The sequence below is a fragment of the Zalophus californianus genome, chromosome 10, assembly GCF_009762305.2.
Source record: "Zalophus californianus isolate mZalCal1 chromosome 10, mZalCal1.pri.v2, whole genome shotgun sequence".
NCBI lineage: Eukaryota > Metazoa > Chordata > Mammalia > Carnivora > Otariidae > Zalophus > Zalophus californianus.
The window spans coordinates 71,244,186-71,270,872 of record NC_045604.1 but is presented as its reverse complement, the minus strand read 5'-3'; the positions used below and the strand labels follow the sequence as shown (position 1 = coordinate 71,270,872).

At 59.9% G+C, this 26,687-nt stretch overlaps 1 protein-coding gene across 11 annotated transcripts in view; it reads left to right on the top strand.

Annotated features, from left to right (window-relative positions):
* Nucleotides 1–26,670, top strand: part of ABCA3 (ATP binding cassette subfamily A member 3) — a 40,952-nt gene extending 14,282 nt beyond the window's left edge. For 10 of the 11 annotated variants that reach the window (XM_027610262.2, XM_027610263.2, XM_027610266.2 and 7 more), the window contains 25 exons: nt 185–301; nt 533–653; nt 5,111–5,284; nt 6,739–6,920; nt 7,579–7,722; nt 8,187–8,316; nt 8,521–8,675; nt 8,949–9,104; nt 9,360–9,570; nt 10,431–10,581; nt 11,842–11,940; nt 12,694–12,880; nt 13,600–13,903; nt 15,906–16,179; nt 18,729–18,933; nt 19,250–19,469; nt 19,773–19,931; nt 20,762–20,934; nt 21,471–21,599; nt 21,677–21,871; nt 23,496–23,683; nt 24,172–24,342; nt 24,606–24,796; nt 24,939–25,012; nt 25,444–26,670. In XM_027610262.2, coding sequence (XP_027466063.2) covers nt 185–301; nt 533–653; nt 5,111–5,284; nt 6,739–6,920; nt 7,579–7,722; nt 8,187–8,316; nt 8,521–8,675; nt 8,949–9,104; nt 9,360–9,570; nt 10,431–10,581; nt 11,842–11,940; nt 12,694–12,880; nt 13,600–13,903; nt 15,906–16,179; nt 18,729–18,933; nt 19,250–19,469; nt 19,773–19,931; nt 20,762–20,934; nt 21,471–21,599; nt 21,677–21,871; nt 23,496–23,683; nt 24,172–24,342; nt 24,606–24,796; nt 24,939–25,012; nt 25,444–25,575 — 4,242 coding nt within the window. In that variant the 3' untranslated portion in view covers nt 25,576–26,670. The remainder of the gene's footprint in view (nt 1–184; nt 302–532; nt 654–5,110; nt 5,285–6,738; nt 6,921–7,578; nt 7,723–8,186; nt 8,317–8,520; nt 8,676–8,948; nt 9,105–9,359; nt 9,571–10,430; nt 10,582–11,841; nt 11,941–12,693; nt 12,881–13,599; nt 13,904–15,905; nt 16,180–18,728; nt 18,934–19,249; nt 19,470–19,772; nt 19,932–20,761; nt 20,935–21,470; nt 21,600–21,676; nt 21,872–23,495; nt 23,684–24,171; nt 24,343–24,605; nt 24,797–24,938; nt 25,013–25,443) is intronic. The other variant, XR_003522929.2, reaches the window with a different exon arrangement.
* Nucleotides 26,671–26,687: the final 17 nt, after the last annotated feature.

The following is a 26,687-nucleotide window of genomic DNA, read 5'->3' as shown; positions in this document are numbered from 1 at the left end:
GAGGACGGCACAGGTGAACCATGTCTTTTGCCTGGCGCATGCTGAGCGTGTGTCCCCGGCGTCCCGCTGCTGTCCCCTCTTGGCCCGTGGGCGACACCGCGCATCCGCACAGATGTACAGATGTACAGGCTCTGGGCCAAGGCGGCGGGTGTGTCAGAGCGCATGTGTGGGGCTTTCTTCCCAGGAGTACATGCGCATGATGGGGCTCAGCAGCTGGCTGCACTGGAGCGCCTGGTTCCTCCTCTTCTTCTTCTTCCTCCTCGTGGCGGTCTCCTGCGTGACCCTGCTGTTCTGCGTCAAGGTGAGTGTGGCCTTGTGGAGAGCGTGCAGGCAGAAGGGACCGGAGAGCCAGAGGCACCGCAGCACCCCGGGGCAACCCCAGCCACGGCCCAGGGCTTCGGGGCGAGTTGGCCCCTCCCCCACCCTCACCAGCTTCGTTTGAGGGGGGAACCTTTAAGGTCTTCCTGGTTTTGTCCCCACCTCCCCCGCCGTGGCCTGCCCCGCCCGTGTGACCACCGGGACGCCCGCGCAGGTGAAGAAGGATGTGGCTGTGCTCACTCACAGCGACCCCTCACTGGTGCTGGTCTTCCTGCTGTGCTTTGCCACCTCATCCGTCTCTTTCAGCTTCATGGTCAGCACCTTCTTCAGCAAAGGTGAGCCGGCCCGCCCCCAGGACCATGGGTGCCCCAGCCACCCCGGCTCAGGAAACCTGGCAGGTCCCTTCTGGGTGTCCAAGTTGCCCACAAGCTGGAGGGGGCTGTGTTCTGCACCGGCCTTTGGACTCGATCCTCGGGGTGGCGCACGCCTGAGTCGTTCCTCTCCCAGAGTTCCCTTCCCCTGTGTGTGCAGCAGAGCCGTCCTAGTGTCGCTCTCCCACCTGCATAGTATCCCCGCCTCAGGGAAGGCTGCCCGAGGGTGGGTGTGTCCCTGCGGGTGGTGGGGGGGGGGTCCCGTGGGCATGTCCCCGTGGGCGGGCGTGTCTCTGCGAGTGGGCGTGTCCCCGTGGGCGGGCGTGTCTCTGCTGGTGGATGTGTCCCCGCGGTGGGTGTGTCCCTGCAGGCGGGAGCGTCCCTGCAAGTGGGCGTGTCTCTGCGAGTGGGCGTGTTTCTGCGGGTGGGCGTGTCCCGCGGGCGGGTGTGTCCCCCGTGGTGGGCGTGTCCCTCAGAGTGGGCTGGCTTGTCCCCGTCGATGGGTGTGTCTCGTGGGGCGGGGCTTGTCCCCCGCGGTGGGTGTGTCCCTACAGTGGGCGTGTCCCCCTGAGCAGGCGTGTCCCCCTGAGCAGGTGTGTCCCCGCGGGGCTTGGACACTCTAGCCACAGGTGCGTGCAGCCCCCATCAGAGGTGTGGTTTTTCTTTTTTAGCAGCAATGTGGTCTGAGGACTCATGTCTTCTTTCAGTCCTACATGATTTTGCTCTCACGTTCACCAGGTTTGCGTTCCACAATCTCTGGCACTGTCTTCTGCTAGACCTCTGCTGGGGACTCTCGCTTTGTCCTGTGTCTTCTTTTTCCGTTGCGGCAGAGTACACCTGACACTTGGCCATCGTCGCCATTCCTGAGCACAGTCAAGTGTCAGCAAGCCCATGCACACGGTGGTGTGACCGTCCCCACCCCCACTCCAGAACTCTTCCGTCTTCCCACACTGAAGCTCTGCCCCCCTATGCACCAACTGGCCATCCCTCCCCGGCCCTCGTACCCACTGTCCACTGTCTCTGGGGCTGTGGCCACGCTAAGTAGCCCACATGAGTGGAATCACACAGTGTACATCCCTTTGTGGCTAGCTTATCTCGCTGAGCCCACTGCCCTCGGGGTTCATCCCAATCCTAGCGGGTGTTCTAAGCCTGCGTGATATTCTGCTGTGCGGATGGGGCATATTCTGCTCGTCCACCCACCCGTCCATGCACACATGGGCTGCTTCCACATTTCAGCGCCTGTGAGTCGTGCTGCTGTGAACTTGAGCGTGCAAGCACATCCTTGTACCCAGAAGTGGAATTGCTGGGCCATGCTCTGGTTCTGTGCCTATCATTTGAGGAGCTGCCAGGCTGTTTCCCACAGCAACGCCACCACTTTCCATTCCTGCCCAGAGTGCTCGGGGCTCCACATCCTCACCCACGTTCCTCACGTTCTGGTTTGGGTCAGTGTTTGGGTAGTAGCCATCCTGGTGGGCGTAAGGTGGTGTTCCTTGTGTCTCTCAGCTTCTTTTTCATACTTACGGAAATCTTAGTGCTGAGTCTGTGTGACCTCCTCACGGTTGTCTTCCAGTTCCCTGGTTGTCTTTTTGTGTATGTTCTACAATGTTCTAGAATCTACCAAGACTTCATTTCTCCTACCCTATTTCTCTTTTGTCAAGTATTCAGCTGATTCTTGTACACATCCACTTACTCTTCTTTCCTCATCCATTTTTATGGGAAAACATCCCCCCCCCTTTTTTTAGAAGGAAGTACTTCTTCACGTGCTCCTATGTCCACGACTCCCTGATCCTGAAGTCCCGTGTTTCCTATCACACGCCTCCCCTCGGAGGACTCCCTGGACATGTGGCTCATCCCCAGATTTTGAGCTCCAGCTGAGGCTTCTCTCCTGACATTCAGACTCACACACAACTTCCCTGAGATGCTCAGCATGCATCTCCACCCGAGCATGTCCATCACCACCTCCTGACCTTGTCCTCAGAAGCCCGTTCCCTGTCTCTGCTGGGAGCACCCTGTCCTTCCTGCCACTCACCAAAACACCTTGGGAATCATCCCTGACATCCTTCTCTCTCTCAAGTTCTGCACCACATCCGAGCAGAATGGCAGCTCACGTCCCTGTCCCCGCTGCCTCCACTGCCCCACCCATCAGCCGGGTTCACGGAGGTGGCCTTGAGCTGTCTTCCTGCTTCTGCCCTGGCCACCCTTCAGCTCTGGACACGGCCAGTAGTGTGAGCCTCCAGAGCCTGGCACTCTTCCACTCAATCCTTCTTGTGACCGTCAGCCTCACTCAGAGGGAAAGCCAAAGGTTTTGCCAAGGCTGCAAGGCCCTGCCCAGCCCCTTTGCTCTAGGCTGGCCACACCGCCTTCAAACACTCTTGCCTCCGCCAGGTCAGAGGTTTTCAAAGTGCAGTCCACAGACTCCTGGGGACCTGCGAGGTCCTTAGGGGGATTCACAAAGTCAGAACTATTTTTATGAGAATACCCAGATGTCGTTTGCCTTTTCCTACCATGTTGATGTGTGCGCTGACAGGCAAAGAAGCAAAGGAAGGTAAAACCATGGGCTCTGAGTGCCAGTCAGGACAGGCCCCAAGCTGTACTGGGCGCCATCCCCGCACATGCTCCAGTAAGCAAACGACAAACAAAAAGTGTTGATTTCACTCAGAAGTCTCCTTGATGAGGAGCAAAATTTATTAATTTTATTAAACCTTGACTCTTAAGTATACTTTTTAAACATTCCATGGGATGAAATGGGATGTTCGCATAAAGTGCTTGTTGCATACTCAAGGGTGATGACTGTCTTGAGGAAAAGCTTGTGGGCAGTGGCCTGAGTTGTCAACTAAACGAGCCCCTTCCTTCCTTCCTTCCTTCCTTCCTGGAACAACATTTTTGCTCAAAAGAACCACCCCCAGACTATAATTACTCAGGTCACCTGGGTGTTTGGCAGGCATTTTTCTCAAATTTGCGGTGTCTTTTAAGAACAACTGACAGCATCTGACAGCTTTCAAGCGAAAAATAGGATTTTATGAACTTGAATCTGACACCCAGAGCTTGACGGTGTCCGGCACTTAGCCTCTTAGGAGACTGGCGATCATTAATCAGCCAATGTGATTTTTCTGTATGTTGTACAATAAAACAATAAAACATGTCCACACTTTGAAGATCTGCATAGCTCAACAAACAGTATGTTCTGCACAACCAACACATCACATTACGAAATCATGCCCGAGGAATAACCCCTCCAAAGTGCAAGGCAGACCAGCAGATTCTCACATAACCGAGCATGAGAGGCTCATCAGTCAGTCTGGGTCCATGTAGCACCCGACCTTTGAGACGAGTGGCTATGGAGTGGTACTTGAGTGACTCTGTATCTAGGAAGAAGAGCCATGAGTATCTGAGAAGGCTGTCCACATACCCTCCCTTGTCCAGCTGCCAGCCTGTGTGAAGCTGGTTCTCTTCGGGGGCTTCGTCCCCAACAGTGTAGTACGACAGGGTGACTGCAGAACAGCCGTAATCCCTTAAGTTGGACGCTACAGAGGCTTGCAGATATGGAACACAATGCCACTTTCCTCGCTCAATTGTGGGAAATACAGCTGACTTTCATGAAAATACTTATGTTCAGTTATAGTGGGTTTGTTACCGTTCTGAAAAATCTTTAAATTTTCTTAGTACTAATTCGCGATCCCGCAAGAACTGGTAGGTGTATACGTGCGTCCATGACCCACATGAGCACGCGTTCTCTGATGTCCTCAGTCACTTTTAAGACCATAGAGGGGTCTTACAACCAGAGCGTCTGAGGGCTGCCAGCGTGGACTGCAGCCACACTATTCTACCCATGACTCTCCCATCACACTTTTCCCACGCACCACCTTCCCGTCACAGCTGTCCTTGGCCCACTGGCTACCATCGCTGCCCCAGCCCAGGGGACGCCTGGTCCCCATCTGTGCCTTGCTGCTCTGCACGGGGCTGTCCCCACCCAGCACACTCTGCTCTGCTCCGTTACCCTCTGTGTCCCCAGTGGGTTACAAGCTCCAGGAGGGGAGGGGCTTGTGTGTGTGGTTGTGGCAGGCTCCCCGGTGCCCGGCATAGGGCCTGTCTGTAGAACAGAGGAGTGAATGACGGGGGACGGACCAGGTGAGAAGCAGGACTGGGCTGGGCTGTGTCCACTGTGCAACGTCAGGGTGAAGTCTGCAGGAGAGGGCTGGGGACATCCATGTGGGGGTCCCCAGGATGGGGAGGGTGTGCGGCCCCAGGTGGGGTCACGGTCCCTGCAGAGCATGCACCGTGACAAGAGGAGACGCTGTGGGCCAAGCCTGGGGTCCCCCAAGCCTGGTGCCCACGTCCCTGCGCAATGGCCGATGCCGGGCAGGGTGGGTGGCCCGTGCTCTCCCCTGCGTTCAGCACACTTGTCTTCTCTCCGTCCATAGCCAACATGGCAGCCGCCATAGGGGGCTTCCTCTACTTCTTCACCTACATCCCGTACTTCTTTGTTGCTCCCCGATACAACTGGATGACTCTCAGCCAGAAGCTGCTCTCCTGTCTCCTGTCCAATGTTGCCATGGCGATGGGAGCCCAGCTCATAGGAAAATTTGAAGCAAAAGGTGAGTCTCTTCCTTCTGATGAGCGGCCCTTGCTGACTGAGTTACTAAAAGAGTGTGCTCAGGGCCGCCTCCAGCATGCAGCTCCAGCTCCAAGCAGGACAGCTCAGCAAGTGGGGCAGGGGACAGCAGGTGCTCCGCGGTGGGGAGGCTCTCGCCTGGGCAGGAGCCCCGGGGGAGGCGGGCCAGACCCGGAAGCTCAGAGGACAGAGCGCTAACATGCCCAGCGCAGCGATGGCCACCACTCACCTGGAGCTCCTGTCCGGGAGCAGCTGGGGCTGTGAGAGAGCAGACCTCTGAGCCTCTGCCTGCACCTGGGGTGCTGAGAATAGTGAGGCCCTGGCCTCAGAGTCTGTGGGTGGTGACCAGCCCCCAGCTCTTGGTCAGGTGGCGGAACGGGCGCCTCCCTGCGCAGTGAGTGGGGATGAGGGAGAAACAAGTCACAGGCCAGAACTGTTTTTGTGATTTTCCTGTAAACATCACAGGGGTTGAATAAAACACGTCTTTGGGCACAGGAGCTGCCTGCTCGGGTTTCAAGGGTGGGGTCCAGCCTGCTCCTCTGAAAGTGGGAGAGGCCCCCATTTACCCTTAAAGCCCACCTGCTGGGGGGTGTCCTCCTGGGAGGACCTTGGAGGGGCGGAGGGGGCTGTCGCCGCCAAGGGGAGGCAGGAGGGTGAGCGTGAGCTTCTGCATGGCTGCGGCATTGTGCTGGCCTGTCCCGTCTGGGGACAGAACTGCGCGTCTGCGGGCGCTGGACCCTGTGCTGCCCAGTGTCTCTGTCTCGGGCTTACGTGGTCTTGTGGTCTCGTGTCTCATGGTCCTGGCTGTTGTGGTTTTCTAGCGTGGGTCTGTGGCAGGAGGGAGGCCATGGATCATCCGTGTGGCCTTAGCTTTCATTAGAGTTGTTTTCTTCTGTGGCAGTGTCTTCTCGCACTTCAGCCTTTAAACGTCTGTGTTTCTGTGTTTAACTATGTGTGGTAAATGTAGACTTTTTCAGTGCATTGCCCCTTCCGGGGTTCAAATACTTTCTTAAAAGCCATTAACCAAGAAGAACCTAACTGTAGGGCAACTCTTGGTTTTCAAAGTTCTACGCCGATTTTACTTAAAACAAACTTCTGGTTGCTTGAAAGTGACCAAAAGCAGAGCACAGCCACTTGGAGCCGACAGAAGGTAGCTGGCCATGCGGAGGCTGCAGGCACCGTTTGTGCTGCAATGTTTCAAACCAGATGGAAGGCAAGACCTGTGGGCACCACAGTCGAGCTTTATACATGTCTCGAGTGCTTCTATTTTTTGAAAAGACTTGTACTAAACATACACTATTCATGTGGGTCTTCCCTGAATCATACACATGTGTCTGTGTATTTGCACGTGTGCACCTGCGGATGGTGCGTGTGCATACACGTACCATGTACGTGGACACACATGGATGAGCATGGAGGTCATGCTCTGTCTTCCAGGTGTGGGTGTCCAGTGGCGAGACCTCCTGAGTCCTGTCAATGTGGATGATGACTTCTCCTTTGGGCAAGTGCTAGGCATGCTGCTGCTGGACTCTGTCCTCTACGGCCTGGTGACCTGGTACGTGGAGGCCGTGCTCCCAGGGCAGTTCGGCGTGCCCCAGCCCTGGTACTTCTTCGTCATGGTGAGTTCTGCATGCTGGCCGCCTGCGTGGGGGTAGAGGTGCCCTCCGCACACACCCCGGGCCCCTCCAGTCCCTGGCACGCAACCCTGCCCCGTGTGCGGTCAGTGAGGCGTGTGTCCCCAAGGCCCTGAGACCCTCCACTGGCCGAGATGAGCCCTGCACTCCAGGGTCTGCAGGATCCCACCCCCAGAGATGAACCAGGCTGACCCCGTGCTGTGTAGCCCTTTGGACTGTTTTTCTATGCACATGCATATCACGTACACATGCTTGTGTTTATAGAAAGGGGATCATGCTGGAAAAATGCCTGAAACTTGTTTTTTTTTTAACCTGATTTAGCTATCTTAAATATAAACGTGTGGATCTGTTTATAAATATACTTTTAGGTTTTTACATGTACACATTTGTAAGTTTTGTTTTACTTCTCTGGACTATGTTGTGTGCACTCTGGGTAAGCCTGCCAGGGACCAAGTGCCCAGACGGCAGGCCAGGAAGGGGCTCTGAGCCTCCCCAGGATAGAGGAGGGAGGAGACACGTTCCCCCGGGCGGAGGGCTGTGTGCTGTGTGTATTCAGCGTGTCGGTAAACATGTTGCCGTTCATCACACACAAAATGAACCGACGCGGGTCAGTTATTTGAGACCCGTCTGATTTCCATCCTAGCCCTCGTACTGGTGTGGGCACCCACGGACGGTTTTGGGAAAAGAAGAGGAAGATGATGACCCAGAAAAAGCGCTCAGAACGGAGTACTTTGAGGCTGAGCCGGAGGACCTGGTGGCCGGGATCAAGATCAAGCATGTGACCAAGGTGCCACACCCCATGGGCTGGGCGGGTGTGGGGACCTTGTGAGCCACAGGGCGTGACACCTGCCACCTTCCCCAGGGCTCTCTCCAAGCCAGTAACCGTCCCCCAGACCGGGACCCCCATGGCTGCCTTCTGACCAGCTCTCTGTGCCCCAACCACTCCCCAGGCTCCTCCCCAGGCTTGAGTCAGCACCACCTGGACTTAACCTACCATCAGCTTTGCAGCAAACACTTGCTGTGCTCACTGCACGGGGACAGATATCGGGGACCTGCCCGGTGAGGGTGGGGGGAGCGGTGGGGAGCATCATGGCCTCCAGTCAGCCTCTGCCCGAAACTTCCCACCTTTGCACTGACTGGTGGTGCTGGGCATGGGCTCCCAAGACCCTCTGGGTGGGCATTCCGGAGGGCATGCTGGAAGCAGTCGGGGGTGGGGCCTGCAGTTCAGGGCGCCCTCTGCCTTTGCTGCAGGTGTTCAGAGTGGGGAACAAGGGCAAGGCGGCAGTCAGAGATTTGAACCTGAACTTGTATGAGGGGCAGATCACGGTGCTACTGGGCCACAACGGCGCAGGGAAGACTACCACCCTCTCCATGCTCACAGGTAAGGGACCGTGGCCTGTGCTCTGGCAGCCCTGCCACAGGCCTGCTCACCCACTGAGGCGGGAGCAGGCTTGCCCGCAAACTCACGGCCTGGGTGCTCGTTAGAATGAAGCAAAGCCACGTGAACAGGACCCGGGCCACCCTCGTGCCGAGCAGAGGGTGTCAGTGCTGAACTCACACCTCTGGGTCCTCTGCTTGGCCCTAGGTCTCTTTCCCCCAACGAGCGGACGGGCGTATATCAACGGGTATGAGATTTCACAAGACATGGTTCAGATCCGCAAGAGCCTGGGCCTCTGCCCACAGCACGATGTGCTGTTTGACAACCTGACCGTTGCAGAACACCTGTATTTCTATGCACAGGTGAGCCGGCGTCTCAGTGGACTCAGGTCGCGTGCTGGTTCCATGGCCTGTGTGCTTGCGCCCCAGGGCGTGAGCCCTCAGCCCCCCAGCAAACAGAACGCACTCTGAGCAGCCTTTGCAGATCTGCAGTGGGAGGCAGGGAGGGACATCAGGGCACCAGGTGTGGCTCACAGAGAGAAGGGGATGACACCGAGGCCAGGCTCCTCGAGGACTGGACGGGCCAGCCTCCCAGCGGGAGCCCCTGCCGGACCTCTCCGTCCCCCGCTGTTGCAGCTGAAGGGCTTGTCCCGTCAGAAGTGCCCTGAAGAAGTCCAGCGGATGCTGCACGTCCTCGGTCTGGAGGACAAGCAGGACTCCCTGAGCCGGTTCCTGAGTGGGGGCATGAAGCGCAAGCTCTCCATCGGCATCGCCCTCATAGCGGGCTCCAAGGTAGGTGGGCGGGAGGCCCCGGGGCAGGGCCCCGTGCACGCAGACGGCCGCTCGGGATGGCGGCACGGAGGCGTCGGGCTCCAGGCCCCACGCGGCACGGGGTGGCTGCGGCCCCTGGACGCCTGCAGAGCAGCCTGGCCAGGGCGGGACAGCCATGTCTTCACAAACTGGAGCCTCACGGGGCCTCCCGACAGCCAGCCCGGGCCCGCCACGCAGCTCTGCCACCACCTCCAGCAGCCACTGCTCTGCCTGCAGGTGCTGATGCTGGACGAGCCCACCTCGGGCATGGACGCCATCTCCAGGAGGGCCATCTGGGACCTCCTGCAGCAGCACAAGAGTGACCGCACCGTGCTGCTGACCACGCACTTCATGGACGAGGCTGACCTGCTGGGGGACCGCGTGGCCATCATGGCCAAGGGGGAGCTGCAGTGCTGCGGGTCCTCGCTCTTCCTCAAGCAGAAGTATGGTGAGTGGCGCGGGCGGGTGGGTGGGCGGGCGGCGGGGCAGGCCTGCCTCCCTTCCCTACGGGCCCCGTCCCTGGCCTGGAGGGTCCCTGAGGCTAGGAGAGGGGCGGTGATAGGAGCAGGGAGCTAAGGAGCAGACAGTCTTGAGTTGGTTAGGATGGAGTCCAGCTGTGACCAGGGAAGAGAAGAGCAGCCAGCACCAGCCCAGGCCACAGAGGCCAACAGTGCCCTTGGAGAGGCCACGCTCGGTAGCATAGAGGCTCTCAAGCTGGCAGCCCATGGCACGGTCCAGGACCGGTGGTGGTGCGTGGTTTGCCACGTGAGCGTGGCTTCCTTTCTCGAGGGCAGCTCATGGTCCGACACAGTCTAGTGTGGCGGGTCCACCCAGGTCCTGCCCACGGGGGAAGCAAAGACAGAAGCCGAGCTCCCCTCCTCAGACGCTCTGGGAGGTGCACCCCTCTTTCCCGCAGCTACCCCCTCAGGCTGGAGGGAGGCTGGAGAGAGGCTGGAGAGGGCGGCTGCCGTCCCCAGGGCTCCCTTGTGGAGAAAGCAGGTAGCACAGATCTTGGGGACAGTTCCTGCTGCAGCCTCTGAGACTTGGAGTCTGGAGTCTGGAGTCCTACTTGGGCCTCGTGTCCTTACCGTGCAGCAGATCACCCCCCACCACCGAGTCCTCTGGCATCTCTGCCCAGCAGTGGGCAGGGAGACCAGGCCCTCAGGACGGCGGGCGCCCAGGGGCTCCGAGGTGCATTCCCGCGGCTCTCTGGCCCCTTCCCCATGAGCCTGCCCTCATTGGGAGCCCAGGGCCAGGAGAGACAGCCTCCACGGGAAACAGCATCACGTGGGGCTCCTTGCTGTTCAGGTGCAGGCTACCACATGACGCTGGTGAAGGAGCCTCACTGCGACCCTGAGGCCATCTCCCGGCTGGTGCAGCACCACGTTCCCAGTGCCACGCTGGAGAGCAGAGCTGGCTCAGAGCTGTCCTTCATCCTCCCCAAGGAGAGCACGCACAGGTGTGTATCCCAGGGCTGCATAGGCACACGCCGGAGGAGGGGGCTCCATGGTCCTCAGGGTCTCCCAGCTTAGAGGACCTACCTTGTCCCTGTTGGGCTCAGCCAGCGGGCCTGTGACGGCACAGGGTGAACCAGCTTGCTAGATCTGGCAGGCAGGCCTCCCAGGGCCTCAGAGCTGGCAAACCTTCCCATACCTGGAGGCAGAGTGTCTGTGACCCCAACCCCGGGTCAGGCCTGCACAGCAGCTGCTCTGAGTTCCTGTGGGATCCTGCATTTGTGTATCTTCCTGGTGTCAGGCTTGGAGTCTTGGAGACCCCTGGTGTGGGGGGGCAAGAACCAAACTCTCGATTCACATTCAGAAACTGCGGGTATAAATCTGGAAAGTACATTTAATCTTTTGAAGAGCCCAATTGACGTGTGGTTTTAATAAATTCGTACGGTTCCCCGACCTGGTCACGCCGTGACTTCATCAACATCTGCGCTGTGACCACACGCTCATGGCATTCCCCCCAAAATATGCTAGTGAACCTTCTAGAAAACTCTTTGTCTGAACCTCCAGTGACACCCCCCCCCTTTAGGATAGAGTCCCGATAGCAGGGTAAATGGTACCAAGTTCCCTCCTAGAAAGGAGGTGTGTTGACTTCCCCATCAGCAGGATGGGAGAGACTCCATTTTACCCCATGGCTGCCAGCCTCCAGTAAGGTTTTCTTAACATCTGTGTATCCAGTGGGTGAAGTGGCATTTTGTGTTTTTCCGTTCCTGCCGGCAGGAGGTGGAGCCTGGCCCACTGTGCGTGCTCTGGACAGTGTGCGTTCCTGTCCCTTGCTTGGTTGTCCGTCAGTGTTTTATATCTTAGTATCAGCCATTTTTTGCTGCGGTTTTTTTTCCAGTTGGTCATTGACTAATTTTGTGGGATTTGTTTCCCACGAGGATACTTTACGTGTAATGGGTCATACCGTTTCCCTTGTGATTTTTTTCCTGTGAAGCGCTACCCCAGAGTCAGATGAATATTCACCAGTTTCTTTGGGTTTGTTCTGTGATTTCATGTGGACGAATACTATGGAACGCCCCGCGGGCCCAAGTACTCAGGGCAGAAGCTCCCGTCGGGACAGAAAAGGGGGAAACCAAGCCCGACCTCGGGGTTTCTTTGCAGTGGCTTTTCAAGGACGGAGGTCCCTTTGCTCCCCCAGACTGCCCGGAGAAACAGGCTGCCTCGAAAGTCACTGAGACGCAGCTCTTCACTTGGGGTCTTGTTTCCAGGTTCGAAAGTCTATTTGCTAAGTTGGAGAAGCAGCAGAAGGAGCTGGGGATCGCCAGCTTCGGGGCCTCGGTCACCACCATGGAGGAGGTCTTCCTCCGGTCAGTAGACACATGTTTCCAACAGTCTGGGCGCACATGCCTGTTTAACGCAAGACAGTGAGGCAGCCCCTCACCCCACACCCCCTGAGGGCAGCCGGACAGCCAGCTGTGGGCAGGGCCCCACGAGCCCCATGGCATTCACCACGCAGAGGGCCACTGAGCTCAGGTCTCTGGAAACTTCCACCCCTCCCTCATGGGGAGTGTGCAGGCGTCCCGGGGGCCCCTTCCCAGAGCAGGTGTCTGTCCATGATGAAGGTGGGGACTGGACAGGCAGACCCCCAGACCTGCGGGCATGCGGCGGGGCGGGGACAACAAACGTATTTACCGGACTTGTCTTGAGTGCTTATTTGGCAGACAGAGTGCCAAGAACTAGAAGTACAAAGCTAGTGCAAGGTAAAGGTCAGTGCTTAAGGATCCCGGGTCCTAGGGGAGGCAACAGAGTAGCAAGTGCACGGCTCAGGTCACTCCCTGGCATCGGGGCGGCCCAGCACCTGGGGGCCTGCTGGCCTCCCTGCCTACGCTCTCCACAAACGCCCAGCCCATCTCCCAGGGAGGTCCTCATGGGCAGGGCCGTTGTCTGGATGTCTCTGCCAGACTCTGCTTGGCTGCGGTGCCTGGAGTCTGGGGCATCCATTGATGAGCGAGTGAGGAAATGAACCGCCAGCAGGCAAAGCCAATGGTGTGCTCCTCCTCCCAGTGGGATGGCGTCCGTGAGGAGCCGAGCGCTGACCAGCCTCTCGTTTCTTGGCGCAGGGTCGGCAAGCTGGTGGACACAAGCATGGACATCCAAGCCATCCAGCTCCCTGCCCTGCAGTACCAGCACGAGAGGCGGGCAAGCGACTGGGCCGTGGACAGCCACCTGTGCGGGGCCATGGACCCGACCAACGGCGTGGGCTCCCTGATCGAGGACGAGTGCACCACCGCCAAGCTCAACACTGGGGTGAGCACAGAGGGCTGGGGGGCCCCTGAACCCCATGTGTTGGCATCCACGGGGGCCGATGAGGGCTTGCGGAGGCTCAGCTCCCTGGGAAGAGGGTAGATTGCAGGTCACACGGTCATGGCAGGGAGAAGGAAAACCCGGAGCATTTTAATTGACAACTGTCATTTCCTCTTGTCACTGGGCTGCTCACGAATGAGCAAACATTGCACATCATGCTCACGGTGCTCCGTGTACCGAGGGCTAGCCATAGGCCTCCTGCTCACTCAGTGAGGTAGAGGGCAGCATCGGCCCCATTTGGCAGACAGAACACGGGGGGCCTGGGCCCAGGGGCACAGCTGGCGTGTGGCCAAGCAGGCCTTTGACCCCGGCGCCCATGCTGGGAGGACAGCAAAGGGCAGCCCTCTGCTCCCATGTGAGTGCAGGCCGGGTCCTCCCACCAGGATCAGGGGAAGGGCAGAGGTTTGGCTCCCCTATGGGACCGCAGCTGGTCCCCCAGCGCCCAGCGCCCACCTGGCCTCCATGGCGGTGAAACCACCGCCCCCAAGGCCACGTCATGTTACTGAAGGAGCTTTGCGAGCCGCCCTAGGGCCTTGGGGCACGTGGGTCAGCCTAAGGCCCCAGGCTTGCATTTGGACCGGCCTGCTGCTGCTGGGTGGGGGTCCCACGCTGGCCTGCGTGGCAGCCGTGGCAGCCATGGCAGCTCATCCCCTCTGCCACAGCTCGCCCTGCACTGCCAGCAGTTCTGGGCCATGTTCCTGAAGAAGGCCACATACAGCTTGCGCGAGTGGAAGATGGTGGTGGCCCAGGTCCTGGTCCCGCTGACATGCGTCACGCTGGCCCTCCTGGCTGTCAACTACTCCTCAGAGACCTTCGACGACCCCAGGCTGGAGCTGACCCTGGGCGCGTACGGCCGAACTGTTGTGCCCTTCGCCGTTCCAGGGGCCTCCCGGCTGGACCAGCTGCTGGCGGAGCGTCTGAAAGACATGCTGCAGGCTGAGGGCCAGGAGCCGCGGGAGGTGCTGGGTAAGGGGCGGCCATGGGGCTCAGGCCAAGTTGTCCGAGCCTGGCTGCTCAGCCCAGGCGCCATGGGCATCTGGGCCGGTTGGTTCCTTGCGGTCCCACGTACCGTGGCATGTCCAGAAGCACCCCCCTTCCCTGGCTCCGTCATGACATCCAAAAACGCCTCCAGACGTTGCCACTGGGGGAGAAGGCCATCACCCGAGTCAGAGAAAGACATTGGGCAGCGTCTAGGGCTAAGGTTTGCCCGGGCGGCCGTGGACCAAGGTTGTCTGTTTTGGGGCTGTTGTAGGTGAAATGCTAAAGAAACCTCCATGGCCTGTTTGCCGGGCTGGTCACAACATGCACGGAGGAAACTCAGTGCTTTCTTCCATCACATCAAGCCCGAACCATCCACGTCCCTGGTCGTGGCAGCTGGACACTGCCCTGGGCTGAGAGGCCTCGCGCTCGGGTTAAAGGGGTCGTGTGGGAAGGCTGGCTCTGTTCACCACTCCCCTCCCACGTCCCGGTACACTGGGTGGCCAGCAAATCTTGGCAGGAATCGGGTTCTTATTTAGGAAAAGGCTGAATGCCCCTGGCGTAGGCCAGCCCTGCAGTGGGCACTGCTGCTAGGGAGGAATGTGGGCAGCCATGCCCACCACTGTCACCGGGTTAGCCCCGCTGATTCCGCAGTGGGCACTCCTGTCACCTCCATGCCCCCCAGCCTTGTTCGCTGGCTGCCACCCAGCCTGGCCTCAGGAATTTGGGGCTCTCATAGCACACGGTGGCTCTGGGGCATTCAGGACATAGCCTCAGGTGCCCCTGGCCTGAGTCCTCCTGGATGGCCAAAGTGTCCGTTCTGTCATCAAGCGTATGAGCCCACGGTTTTGACCACCTCGCTGTGTGGTCTTGTTACGCTGTATTTAAGGACTTCTGATTCTTTTCCTTGAGTAATGACAGCTGTGCAGGCCGGGGCGGACCGAGCCTTCATAACTCTTGAAGTTAGGGCTCACAGACATGTCCCTGTCCCCTCAGTGACCCTGGGTCCCGTAGGGCAGGTGTCCTTGTTGGACCCATTTACAGCTGAGCGAGAGGCAGGGCCAGGGCAGCGAGGGTGTGAGCGGGTGCATGTGATGCTGGACCATGCAGCCAGCAGCGAGCATAGGCAGACCCCGGCACCACTCGTCAGACCCCCTTCTCCCCAGGCGTCCGCCAGGGAGCCAAGTGAGAGCCAGCAGGACTACCCAGAACCTGAATGCCCGAACGGTCCAAGACCTGAAGTGGGAGTTGGCTGGGGTTCTTCCAGGTGACGAGGGAATGCTCCTCCTTCCTACGCCCTCCTCCCCCAGGCCACTCTTTTTTTTAAAGATTTTATACATTTATTTGAGAGATAGAGCGCGCGCCTGCATAGAAGGAGAGGTAGAGAGAGAAGCAGGCTTCCCACTGAGCAGGGAGCCCAATGCTGGGCTCGATCCCAGGACCCTGGGATCATGCATGACCTGAGCCGAAGGCAGACGCCCAATGACTGAGCCACCCGGGCATCCCAGGCCATTCTTTTGAAAAACCATCTTATTTTTTTCTGAAAAGGTACTTATTCATTCCATAAAAACTGGAACACCAGAAAAACAGGCAGAGGTCCTGTCTAGTTGCACCCCCACCAAGGGCAGCCCCTCCCTGTCCCCTGGCAGCCCCTCCCTGCACCTGCTGGCCCGCCCAGCGCCTATCGGCTGAGACAGCTCTGCCTTCTCCTGAGTGGCCTCCTCCCTGCCACGCCGGCCCTGGTCCACGGCTGCTCCCTTTAGTGTCCCCCCCACAGGGGGCATTTGTGGGGCAGAAGGAGGAGCTTGCTCTGCCCACATGGCCTCCTGTGGCTACAGTGTGCCTGCTCACCAGAGTCCTGCAGCCTCAGGCCCTGCTGCTCCCATGACGTGGCTCCTCAGCCCGTGTCCTTCCTGCGGTTCCTCCAGAGCCTCAGGCACGCGCCTCAGGGGGCTGTCCTCCGCCGCTCACCCTGCCATTGTCCCCCCAGGTGATCTGGAGGAGTTCCTGATTTTCAGGGCCTCGGTGGAGGGAGGCGGCTTTAACGAGCGGTGCTTGGTGGCGGTGTCCTTCAGAGACGTTGGTGAGCGGACGGTGGTCACTGCCCTGTTCAACAACCAGGCATACCACTCCCCGGCCACTGCGCTGGCCGTCGTGGACAACCTTCTGTTCAAGCAGCTGTGTGGCCCCCGGGCCTCCATCATGGTCTCCAACTACCCCCAGCCCCGGAGCACCCTGCAGGCTGCCAAGGACCAGTTCAATGAGTATGTGCGCCGCCCCTGCCCCCTGCCCCTCTGCCAGAGCCCCACCCCTGACCGTCAGGACCTCTCATCAGGACCGACCCCCCGGGGCAGTGCCAGGGACCACCAACGGTCATGCAGGTGGATATGGCACTGTGTCTGCCTTTAGGAAGCTTCTGGGTTCTGGCCAGGGAACCCCTGCCCTACATCTTTCTCAGCCTTCCATACTCTTTCCTTGGGTAGCTGGTGAGATCCTGTCCTCCATCCACTGAGGTCTCCGAGGGGGGACTCCTGAGGATTTGGAGGGCGGCTGTGCCCTCTTCCCAAGTCTGTACCTGGCTCCTGCTGACCGCTGTACCCAGGGGTCCCAGCACACGACCAGGATGCAGAACACAGCGAGGTCAGGGGTCGCTGCCCGAAGCAGCCGCAAGTCAGGAAGCCCCATGGACATCTCTGTTCTCAGGCCTCGTCCTGCCCTGGTGTGTGGGGGACTCTCCCCTACACTGGTTACAGAGCCCCTCAAACCCTGGGACCATACAGAGGAAGCCCGAGAAAATCAGTTAATTTCAGAACCATCACCCCACATAGGGCAATTAATGGGGGGGGCAGTTTCATCTTCACGCCCTGCCCCATACTGGACTGCACTCCAGGCCCTACGCAGACCCTACGAGGTCTTCCCCTCCATGACCTCCACGACCTGAAAGCAGAGACACAGTGGCCGTTGTCTGCCCCTCCAGGAGCAGATGAGCACACTGCAGGGTCGGAACCACATCACTCTGGGACCTCCACTCTGACTGGGCCCCAGGGAGACAGGCCTGCGGGGCCCTCAGACCTGGGCGGGGCGGGGGCCGAACCAGAACAAGGGGCAGCTACCTCCTGGTGGGCTCAGTGTGGTGGACGGGGCGGTTGGACTCTGTTTTGTGTTTGCAGCGTGAGCAGATAGAACTCTGTACCCGTTTGTAACATACGGTCAAATGGTCGTTAGCATGTTCGGAGCATGGGGCCCTTGGCATGCTTGTTGTCACTGACGCACGAGGTCAGATTAGTTCCAAATGTGTGGTGAACCCTCACCACCTGGATCTGGTCACATCCCTGGTCACACAAGTTCCAGAGTCTTTTCTCCTGTGATGAGCAGTTTTAAGGTCGTCTCTCTGAGCGACTGCAACACGCGATCCAGGATCGTTAACCTTCACCGTAGTCCCCATGTTGTACGTGACAGCCCCAGGACACATTTATCTTATGACGGGAAAGCCGTACATGTTGACCCCTCACCTGCTGTGCCCACCCCCTGCCCCCCACCTCTGTCAACCACACAATCTGTTCTCTGTCGTTCTCTACGACTTCCATTTGGGTTTAGGTTTTTTCAGATTCCATACATAAGGAAGTCATAGGGTATTTGTCTTTCTTTGTGTGACGTACTTAATTTAGCTCAGTGCCCTCAAGAACCATTCACATTATCACAAATGGCAGGATGTCCTTCTTTGTTGTGGCTGGAAAATGTTCCCTTGTGATCAGACCCTGGTTTCTTGATCCTGCTGACAGGTTGTTTCTGTCTTGGCCGTTGTAAAGCAATGCTGCCATGAACATGTGGCGCCCACATCGCTCAAGTCAGCGATTCATTTTCCGAAAGTGCAATTTCTGGAGCATATGGTGGCTCTGGGTTTAACTTTCTGCTGGCCCTCCACACTGTTCTCCCGTGTGGTGGCCGCCCCCATGTGCATTCCCACCAACAGCACACAAGGGCAGCCCTCTCTCCGCGTCCTTGCCCGCACATACCGGACGTGAGATCTCTGTGAGGTGGTCTCTCCCTGCGGCTTTGACTGGCGTTTCCCTGGTGCTTTGTGGTGCCCAACACGTTCTCATGTGCCTCTTGGACCACAGCGGGATTTTACTGAGCGAGCCGTCACGCCCATGGGAGGCCCCAGGACACAGCAGTCACTGCCCGATCCTCCTTCCCCTTCTCCAGGCGGCCTCCGCGCTGTCCCGTCTGGGGACATACCTGCTCAGGACATCTACTACCGATGGAATCATTTTGTGACTGGCTTCTTTCACTTCCAAGGCCCATCCATGTTGTAGTGTGTATCCATAATTCTCTGTTTCCAGCCAAATAGCATCCAGGTGTCGAAGTGCCATTTTTGAGACAGACAGGAAGTCTTTAAGCAGCAGAGTAACACCCCCTGTGCTGGTTTCTGACAACCGATTGCAGAATGTGGGATGAGCTGCTGAGGGGGGTAGCCAGCCACAGGGGGTTTCTCAGGAGATGTGGAAAGGCGGATCGGTGGTGGCCCGTCACCTGCGTGTCTGTGGGGGGTGGGGGGCTGGGAGAGTGGTGCCGCCATCACTGGGGACCGGAAGCCCAGAGGAGGAATTCCTGGGATGAGATTTTCCCTGCTCTGAGACCCCCCCCCCCCCGCCACACACACACACAGCTCTGGCATTCTCTCTTAACCCCTGTTAGCAGCTGGGCCACTCCACCACATGCTTTGGTTGGTGACCAGGGACTTGATGAATGTCCCCTGCTGCCTGGTCCCCTCTCAGTCCCTGACTTGCCCTGTCCCCCTAATACCCCGCAGGGGCCGGAAGGGATTCAACATCGCTCTCAACTTGCTGTTCGCCATGGCGTTCCTGGCCAGCACCTTCTCCATCCTGGCAGTCAGCGAGAGGGCCGTCCAGGCCAAGCATGTCCAGTTTGTGAGTGGAGTCCATGTGGCTACTTTCTGGCTCTCCGCGCTGCTGTGGGACCTCATGTCCTTCCTCGTCCCCAGTCTGCTGCTGCTGGTGAGGGCTGTGAGGTGCTGGGACACCCCCCTGCACATCACGGGGGGCTTGCTCTGGGGCCCCTGCACTGACTGCAGCCAGCCTGGGGTACATGCCAGCTGCTCAGCCCCATCTGGGAGGGTGGCTGGGAACACCCCTCATCTGTGTCTGCACCCCCAGCCTCCGCCCCACGGTGGCAGGCAGGGCCCCGGAGCGGCATGCCCCGTGACGGCTCCAAGTACAGGGGGGCGGAGGGCAGGTCATCAGGGGGAGTCCCAGGGCTGAAAGCCACCGGGGAGACAGGGCCCCCGAGCCGCCTGCCTCTGTGCCGCCACAGGTGGTGTTCAAAGCCTTCGACGTGCACGCCTTCACACGCGACGGCCACATGGCAGATGCCCTGTTGCTGCTCATGCTCTATGGCTGGGCCATCATCCCCCTCATGTACCTGATGAACTTCTTCTTCTCGGGAGCAGCCACTGCCTACACGAGGCTGACCATATTCAACATCCTGTCAGGCATAGCCACCTTCCTCATGGTCACCATCATGCGCATCCCAGGTGGGGGCCTGCGGACCCCCCCTGCCCCTCACCCCGGGTGCCTGCGGAGCCACTCTGCCCCGAACCTGGGCGGCACCAGCGGGCACTGGACCAGGCCCCTCTGCCGAATGTGGCCCTGCTGGGCCCGCAGCACTTCCGCCTCACGGTTTCAGCCAGGAGGGGGCGCGGGGGGGTTGTCCTGCAGGTGCCGTCCCGGGAGGGCCTGGCTCCCCATGTGGGGGTAACACTCGGCTGGGCGCCTGGCCCCCACACACCGCGCTTGTGTGTCCTCCAGCGTCCACTGGTCTGTGCCCCTCTCCACAGCGGTCAAGTTAGAAGAGCTTTCCAGAACCCTGGACCACGTGTTCCTGGTGCTGCCCAACCACTGTCTGGGGATGGCGGTCAGCAGCTTCCACGAGAACTTCGAGATGCGGAGGTACTGCACCTCCTCGGAGGTCGCGGCCCACTACTGCAGGAAGTACAGTGAGTGTCCCTGCGGCCGCCCCTCTCACCACCCCGCACCCCGCGGCCGTGCTCTCCTGGGGGAGACCCTTGTTCTGCTCTGTGAGGGGGTGCCCCTTCCCCCCAGGCCGCCCCCAGGCTGACCCCCTGGGTCCCTCCGCCACCCAGGCATCTCTGTATCTCCAACCTCCCTCATCTTTCTCCTGCAAGGACATCTGTGGTTGGATTCAGGGCCCATCCCAAATGCGGGATCTCACCTCAAGACCCTTAGCTTTTTACATCTGCAAAGATCCTTTTTTAAGTGGGGTTGCTCATGGGTTCTGGGGGTTAGGACGTGTTGTGTCGTTCTGGGGGCCACCTTTCAGCCCACCACATGCGCTTCCCATGCCTGGACCAGTCTTCAGCTGTGGTCAGCTATCACCTCTGTGACCATGGGGGTGGGGTGGGGGGGTCACATCTTCACGTCTCAGTGAACCCCCTCCGCCGAGCGGGGAAGGAGCCTGGGAGTGAGCAAGCGAGGGCATGACTCGGTCAGTTGTCACAGGCACCCCTTGCAAAGTAAAACTGCTCACAGATGTCGGCAGTTCTTGGGGCTTCTGTGAGGCAGTGACAAGCACAGGGTACGGCCTTGGAAGACGAGTGGACCCTGTGCCCTCACGGCCTCTGTCGGGGGCCGGTGTGCAGGCACCTGTAGGCCTAGAGAGGGGCTCAGGCTGGGACGCAGGGTGAGAGGGTGCATAGGGCGGGGGGGCGCACAGGGTGGGGGCACATGGGATGGCGCGGGGCAGGAGGGTGCGGGGCAGGAGGGCGTGGGGCAGGAGGGCGTGGTGCTCACTCCCTTGCCCACACAGACATCCAGTACCAGCAGAACTTCTATGCGTGGAGCGCCCCGGGGGTCGGCAGGTTCGTGACCTCCATGGCAGCTTCTGGATTTGCCTACCTCAGCCTGCTCTTCCTCATTGAGACCGACACGCTGTGGAGGCTGAAGACCTGCCTCTGTGCCTTCCGGAGGAGGCGGGCGCTGGTGAGTGGCCTCCGGCGCTCCCCACACCTCCACCTCCCTCTGGCCTGGGCAGGTGCACGCACGGGAAGGCCGCCGTGCTCACCAGCCCCCAGGCTCTCCAGTCCCAGACTCTGGGGTCCCCACAGGCTCTGTCTTGGTAGAGGCTGTTGGGCCGATGGCCCTCGTGTTTGTCACCTACGTCCTGTCCCACAAACGCAGCCTGGGGAGGAGACTGCACTGGACGGACACAGGAACCCAGGGCAGGGGGTCTGCTCTGACCTGTGAAGACCGCTCCAACAAGGAGCTTCTGTCCACATAGTACAGCCTCCATGCCCTCACCCGAGGTTCTTGGCTTTCTCAGTGTGTCCTGCACCATCCTTGCTCCTTGGCAGTCTGCATCTCCTCGGTGCTCATGTCAGCCCTTAAGTCCACCAGCTGTCCTTGTGAAAGCCCCGAGTCAGCACACCAGCGGTGTCAGAGGCCCCCGCCCTTTGTCCCATGGAAGAGGACCCCCTGAGCTGGAGGTCACCTGCATGGTCTTTTTCTGGAACAATTAGATGGAAGCGTATGCTCGGACGTCAGCACCTCCTGAGGACCAGGACGTGGTGGATGAAAGGAACCGGGTCCTGGCCCCCAGCATGGATTCCCTGCTGGACACACCTCTGGTTATCAAGGAGCTCTCCAAGGTAAGGTGGGCCTCCCCACACCGGCCCTGGGCAACCCCTTTGGCTGCCTGCAGGCCCCAACACCCGGTGTCCCGCAGGTGTATGAGCAGACGATGCCCCTGCTTGCCGTGGACAAGATCTCCCTTGCAGTCCATAAAGGGGAGTGTTTTGGCTTGCTGGGTTTCAACGGAGCCGGGAAAACCACAACTTTCAAAATGCTGACGGGGGAGGAGACCATCACGTCTGGGGATGCCTTTGTCGGGGGCTACAGCATCAGCTCTGAAATTGGGAAGGTGGGTGCAGCCAGAGAGGCGGGAAGAGGGGGCCCCGTGGAGGCAGGGATGGGGCTCGTTCCTGGCTCACAGTGCGTGAACAGGAGGACGAGGTGGTGACTGGGGCCAGAGCGAAGCAATGGGGAGGGCAGAGGGGACGGGAAGATAAGGGCCCCCTAGGCCCGAAGGGCCCAGGCCACAGCCTCTCTCTGGGAAGCCGCTCCTCTGGACCCGGGGCCGTGGTGCTCACAGCACTGTGCAGTCCATGTGCACAGATTGATCATAACGGTGCCCTGAGCCGCTCAGACCAGGCATTCCACCAAGAATCAAAGCTGGGTAAAATGCCAGTGACAAAGCTCATTGTTAAGAGCATTGTAGAGCCTGCTGCACAGTGAGGAGCCCCGGCCAAAATTCTTGTGCCCCGAGAGGCACGGCAGGTTCCACCTCTGCAGAGAGCACATGGTGCTCCTGGCCCCCCGGGCACAGGTTTCAGGGCCTCATTGAGTGAAGGGGAGAAACCGAAGCCCGGGGCCCCCATGGTAGGGTGAGAAATGAGACTTTCTCCACGTGGGGCCAGGTAAGGATGAACCAGGCTGCCCTCCCACTCTCTGTGCCCCTGGGGATTGGGTGGGGGGTCCTCTGTGTGCCGAGGGGAGGAGCAGAGCCTGGGCCAGGGCCTGGGGGCAACCGTGTGTCCCGCCTGGCAGTGGGGACTTCTAGTCTGCCATGCCCACAGAGTGCCGCCCACATTGTCTGGAGGAAGGCCTTCCTCTGAGGCCCCCAAGAAGCCCCAGACAGTGTTCCAGGGCCTGTGGGCAGTTCATGCACACCGAGAAACAAAGGAAGCATGGCCCCATGTCAAGAACCTGCGGGAGAAAAAAGCCCAGCACTATAGATTTGCCACCGCCAGACCCGGATTCTAAAACACCTGTGTTTACAGTGTTTAGAGAAACAAACAAGTTTAGACACACAGGCAGAAAAGAGAAAACCATAAACATGTCTTAGAAGCTGGAGAGGGAGGGGACTCGTCCATTTGTCTGGTCTGAGCTCCAGCGGATGGGAGAGCACGGGGACCAGTACTGAGTGATGGGGCAGCGGCAGAGAGAGAGTGTTCCCGGGTGGGCCGAAGCCTAGGAGCCCTCAGGAGAGTAAGGAGAGAGAAAACCCTGCCTGGAATCCACAGACCAACCCCAGGCTCACCGGCCCTTCGCCTGCTGCTGCAATAGCCAGGGAGACGGTGCGGCTGCGGGGGGTCCACGTGACCCCCGCCCCAGAGGCGCCGCCTGCAAACCCCTCCTTGATAAGCGGGAGCAGAGGGCAAGGGCTTACACGCCCCGCGCCTGTTTAATATCTGACAGGTACAGGAGCAGTGACGCAAATGTCACAGCGATGGTGGCCTTGTGCTCCTGCCCACCCTGCATGCCGTGGCCACGTTAGCTCCTGCAGTCACTGGCACCTAGGGGTGGGGCGGGATGTGCGCCCGGGCATCCACGAGCTGGCGAGGACCCTCCGGTGTCCCTGACAAAGTGCAGCGTGGGGGCCGCCAGGGCCTGTCCACCGCCAGGCTGCCCCACACGGATCCGCTGGGAGAAACCTGGAGGAGCCCCCCCTCTGACCCACTGCACCCCCTGCACCCCACCTCCAGGTGCGGCAGCGAATCGGCTACTGCCCCCAGTTTGACGCTCTGCTGGACCACATGACGGGCCGGGAGACGCTGGTCATGTACGCCCGGCTTCGGGGCATCCCCGAGCGCCACATCGGCGCCTGCGTGGAGAACACGCTCCGGGGCCTGCTTCTGGAGCCGCACGCCAACAAGCTGGTCAGGACGTACAGGTGCGGCTGCACTCCGGCCCCCTAACCACCCCGTGCCACAGTGACTCCCGCGCCCCTGGGGTGGAGTCTGAGTCTCCCTTACCGTAAAGCTGGTGGCAGCCGAACAGGTCTGGGGCCAGAGCTGCCACCCGTCGTTCCAGGATCAGATGGGGATCTGGCGGCATGACCCAGGCAGTGGAGGGGGGGCCTGCCCTGCCGGTTCCTACCAGTTCCTGCCACTGGGGAGGCACGGCCAGGCCAGGGGGAGGTCAGGCCTGTCAGGCCCCGGTCAGCAGAGACAGACGGTGTTACTGTCCTCTGGGTGTGGACTGACACCCCAGCACAGCTTTCCTTGGGGCCCCCAAAACCACAAGGTGGGCTTTCCAGGCACGCTCCCCTCATTCCTGTTCACCCGGGGCGCTCTGCGATCACTGGGCCCAGTCTGATGCTAGGACACAGGGAGCCTGTGCTAATCATGAGCCTTGCCACCCACACACCCCTGCTCCCAGCGGTGGCAACAAGCGAAAGCTGAGCACAGGGATCGCCCTGCTTGGAGAGCCTTCGGTCATCTTCCTGGATGAGCCATCCACTGGCATGGACCCCGTGGCCCGGCGCCTGCTCTGGGACACTGTGGCACGGGCCCGAGAGTCCGGCAAGGCCATCATCATCACCTCCCACAGGTAGAGCCGGGGTCTCGGGGTCAGTGGAAGAGCCGAGACGAGGGCTGGCCGGGTGGGGCCGGGTGGACAGAAGACCTGTCAGCAGCTGGCTCAGAGTCTGTGAGGAAAGTCGCCAGCTAGCCATGTGGGCCACCCTCTGAACATGGGAATCAGGAACAGTGCTATCCGGCCGTCGACACCGGCCCCTCTGCCTGAGCCTTTGACACGGAAGGCAGGCGTCGGCATCCCCCGGCCCTGTGTCAGGCCTCTGCCCCTCTCCCCAGCATGGAGGAATGCGAGGCCTTGTGCACCCGGCTGGCCATCATGGTGCAGGGTCAGTTCAAGTGCCTGGGCAGCCCACAGCACCTCAAGAGCAAGTTTGGCAGCGGCTACTCCCTGCGGGCCAAGGTCCGGAGCGACGGGCAGCAGGGGGCGCTGGAGGAGTTCAAGGCGTTTGTGAACCTGACCTTCCCAGGTGAGGGCCTCTGCGCAGAGGGCATCTGTGCCTCACCCCTGCCGAGTCCCCCATCCCTGACCCCTGGGAGGAGGGCCATGATTGCATGGTCCCCTGCCCTCCAGCCTGGCCCTCACGGGGACACGGTGTCTTCTTCATGCAGGCAGCGTCCTGGAAGATGAGCACCAAGGGATGGTCCATTACCACCTGCCCGGGGATGACCTCAGCTGGGCCAAGGTGAGTGTGGGCCCTGCCAGCCTAGCTGGGGCTGGGGAAGGCCCTTGCAGCTGTGACTCCTTCTGTGGGGCTTCTAGGCTCCTTCCATAGAGGAGTCTCTTATGGTTTCTGCTCTAGCACTCATCCTAAAATCTGCCAGGTTCAGAGGCTCATTTGAGTCAGAAAAAAATGGGTGCAAAAAAGGGAACTGGCCCAGAGAGCGTGCCCAAGTTTGCACCCCGAGCTGGGAAGATTCGGGGGAAGCCTGGCCCCAGGGCCTGCTTATCCTGCACAGCCCCCCTCCTCTGCCGGGGAGCAGGGGCTCTGGCTGGGTCAGGGTAGGACCTCTGGGAGCCTTAGCCCCCCCACCCCTTGGGGCCAGAGCACTCCCAGACCAGCCAAGGTGCCCCCGCTCCTGGGCTTGTTAACAGCCGCTTTTCTGCTCCCACAAGGTGTTTGGTGTTCTGGAGAAGGCCAAGGAGAAGTACGCCATGGACGACTACTCCGTGAGCCAGATCTCACTGGAGCAGGTCTTCCTGAGCTTCGCCCACCTGCAGCCACCTGCCGAGGACGAGGGACCATGAGGAGCCCGCAGGCGTGGGGCAAGTGGCCGCACAGGCAGGCGTCCTCCCTCTCCGAGCTCATCTTATCCTGCACCTTTATTTCCAATCACCGTTTTCTATAATGGACGCGAGAATCAAGGCACAGTGGGGACCAGGATGTCAGAGCCCTCGCGCTGGGAATCAGCATGCGAACATCCATGTCCAAGGCAGTGGCCAGAGCCCCTCTCTGGAACTCGGGACCCAGCAAAAGCAGCCCCGCAGCCCGTGCGGGTGAGCCTTGGGGTCTCTGGGCAGAGAGCCCCTCGGGAAGGGGCTGCAGCCGACCTGGGGGTTGCATTTCCTCAAGTGCTCACGAGACGAGCACCAGTAACACCCCCACGTCTGCACACAGCATGGAGCCTCCCTGGGGCGACACGGGGAGCCAGCAGGACAGCGGGCAGCAGGGCTCGCCAGGCTGCCCGGAATGGAGAGAATGTCGCCTGTGGCCGTCCACGAGGGAGGTGCTGGCTGTGACCACACTCTGTGATCTTGGCTTCCGGGGGCCTGGGAGTCGCTGCTCCACGGAGCGTGCTCTCGATGCCGGGTAGGGCTGACCCCGCGCCTGGCGCCATCACACAAGCGTCTCCCAGGGTCGGCAGGCTCGGGGAGAGAAGGCAGTCCTTAATGCCCAAGGCTGGCTTCTGGAGAAGCCACCAGCGGGAGGCCAGTTGGGGACCACTGCGGGACCAAGGGACCGTCTATGGAGGATGCACCTGACACGCGGTGACTCTATCCAGAAAATAAAGTCCAGGAGGGAACATGACCTCGGTCTGTATGGAGTGACTTCCAGTGCTCACTGCCAGGAGGTGAAGCAGCCAGGCTGGCAGGCGCCAGAGCGGGTTAGACAGACCCCTGGCAGGTCCACCGTCCCCACCGGGAGGCACGAGCGCAGGGTCAGGGTGGGGGGTGCAGACCCCCGTGGGGCGGGAGGCCTTGGACACCAGGCCCACTCGGGGCTTTAGGCAGAAGATTCTTCTTCCGTATCAGCTTCCTTTTAATTTATATGCTCTTATTTCTGACAGTTTTCTTTTTAAGATTTTTAAATTTATTTGAGAGATAGAGTGAGTGTGCGCACAGAGGGAGAAGGAGAAGCA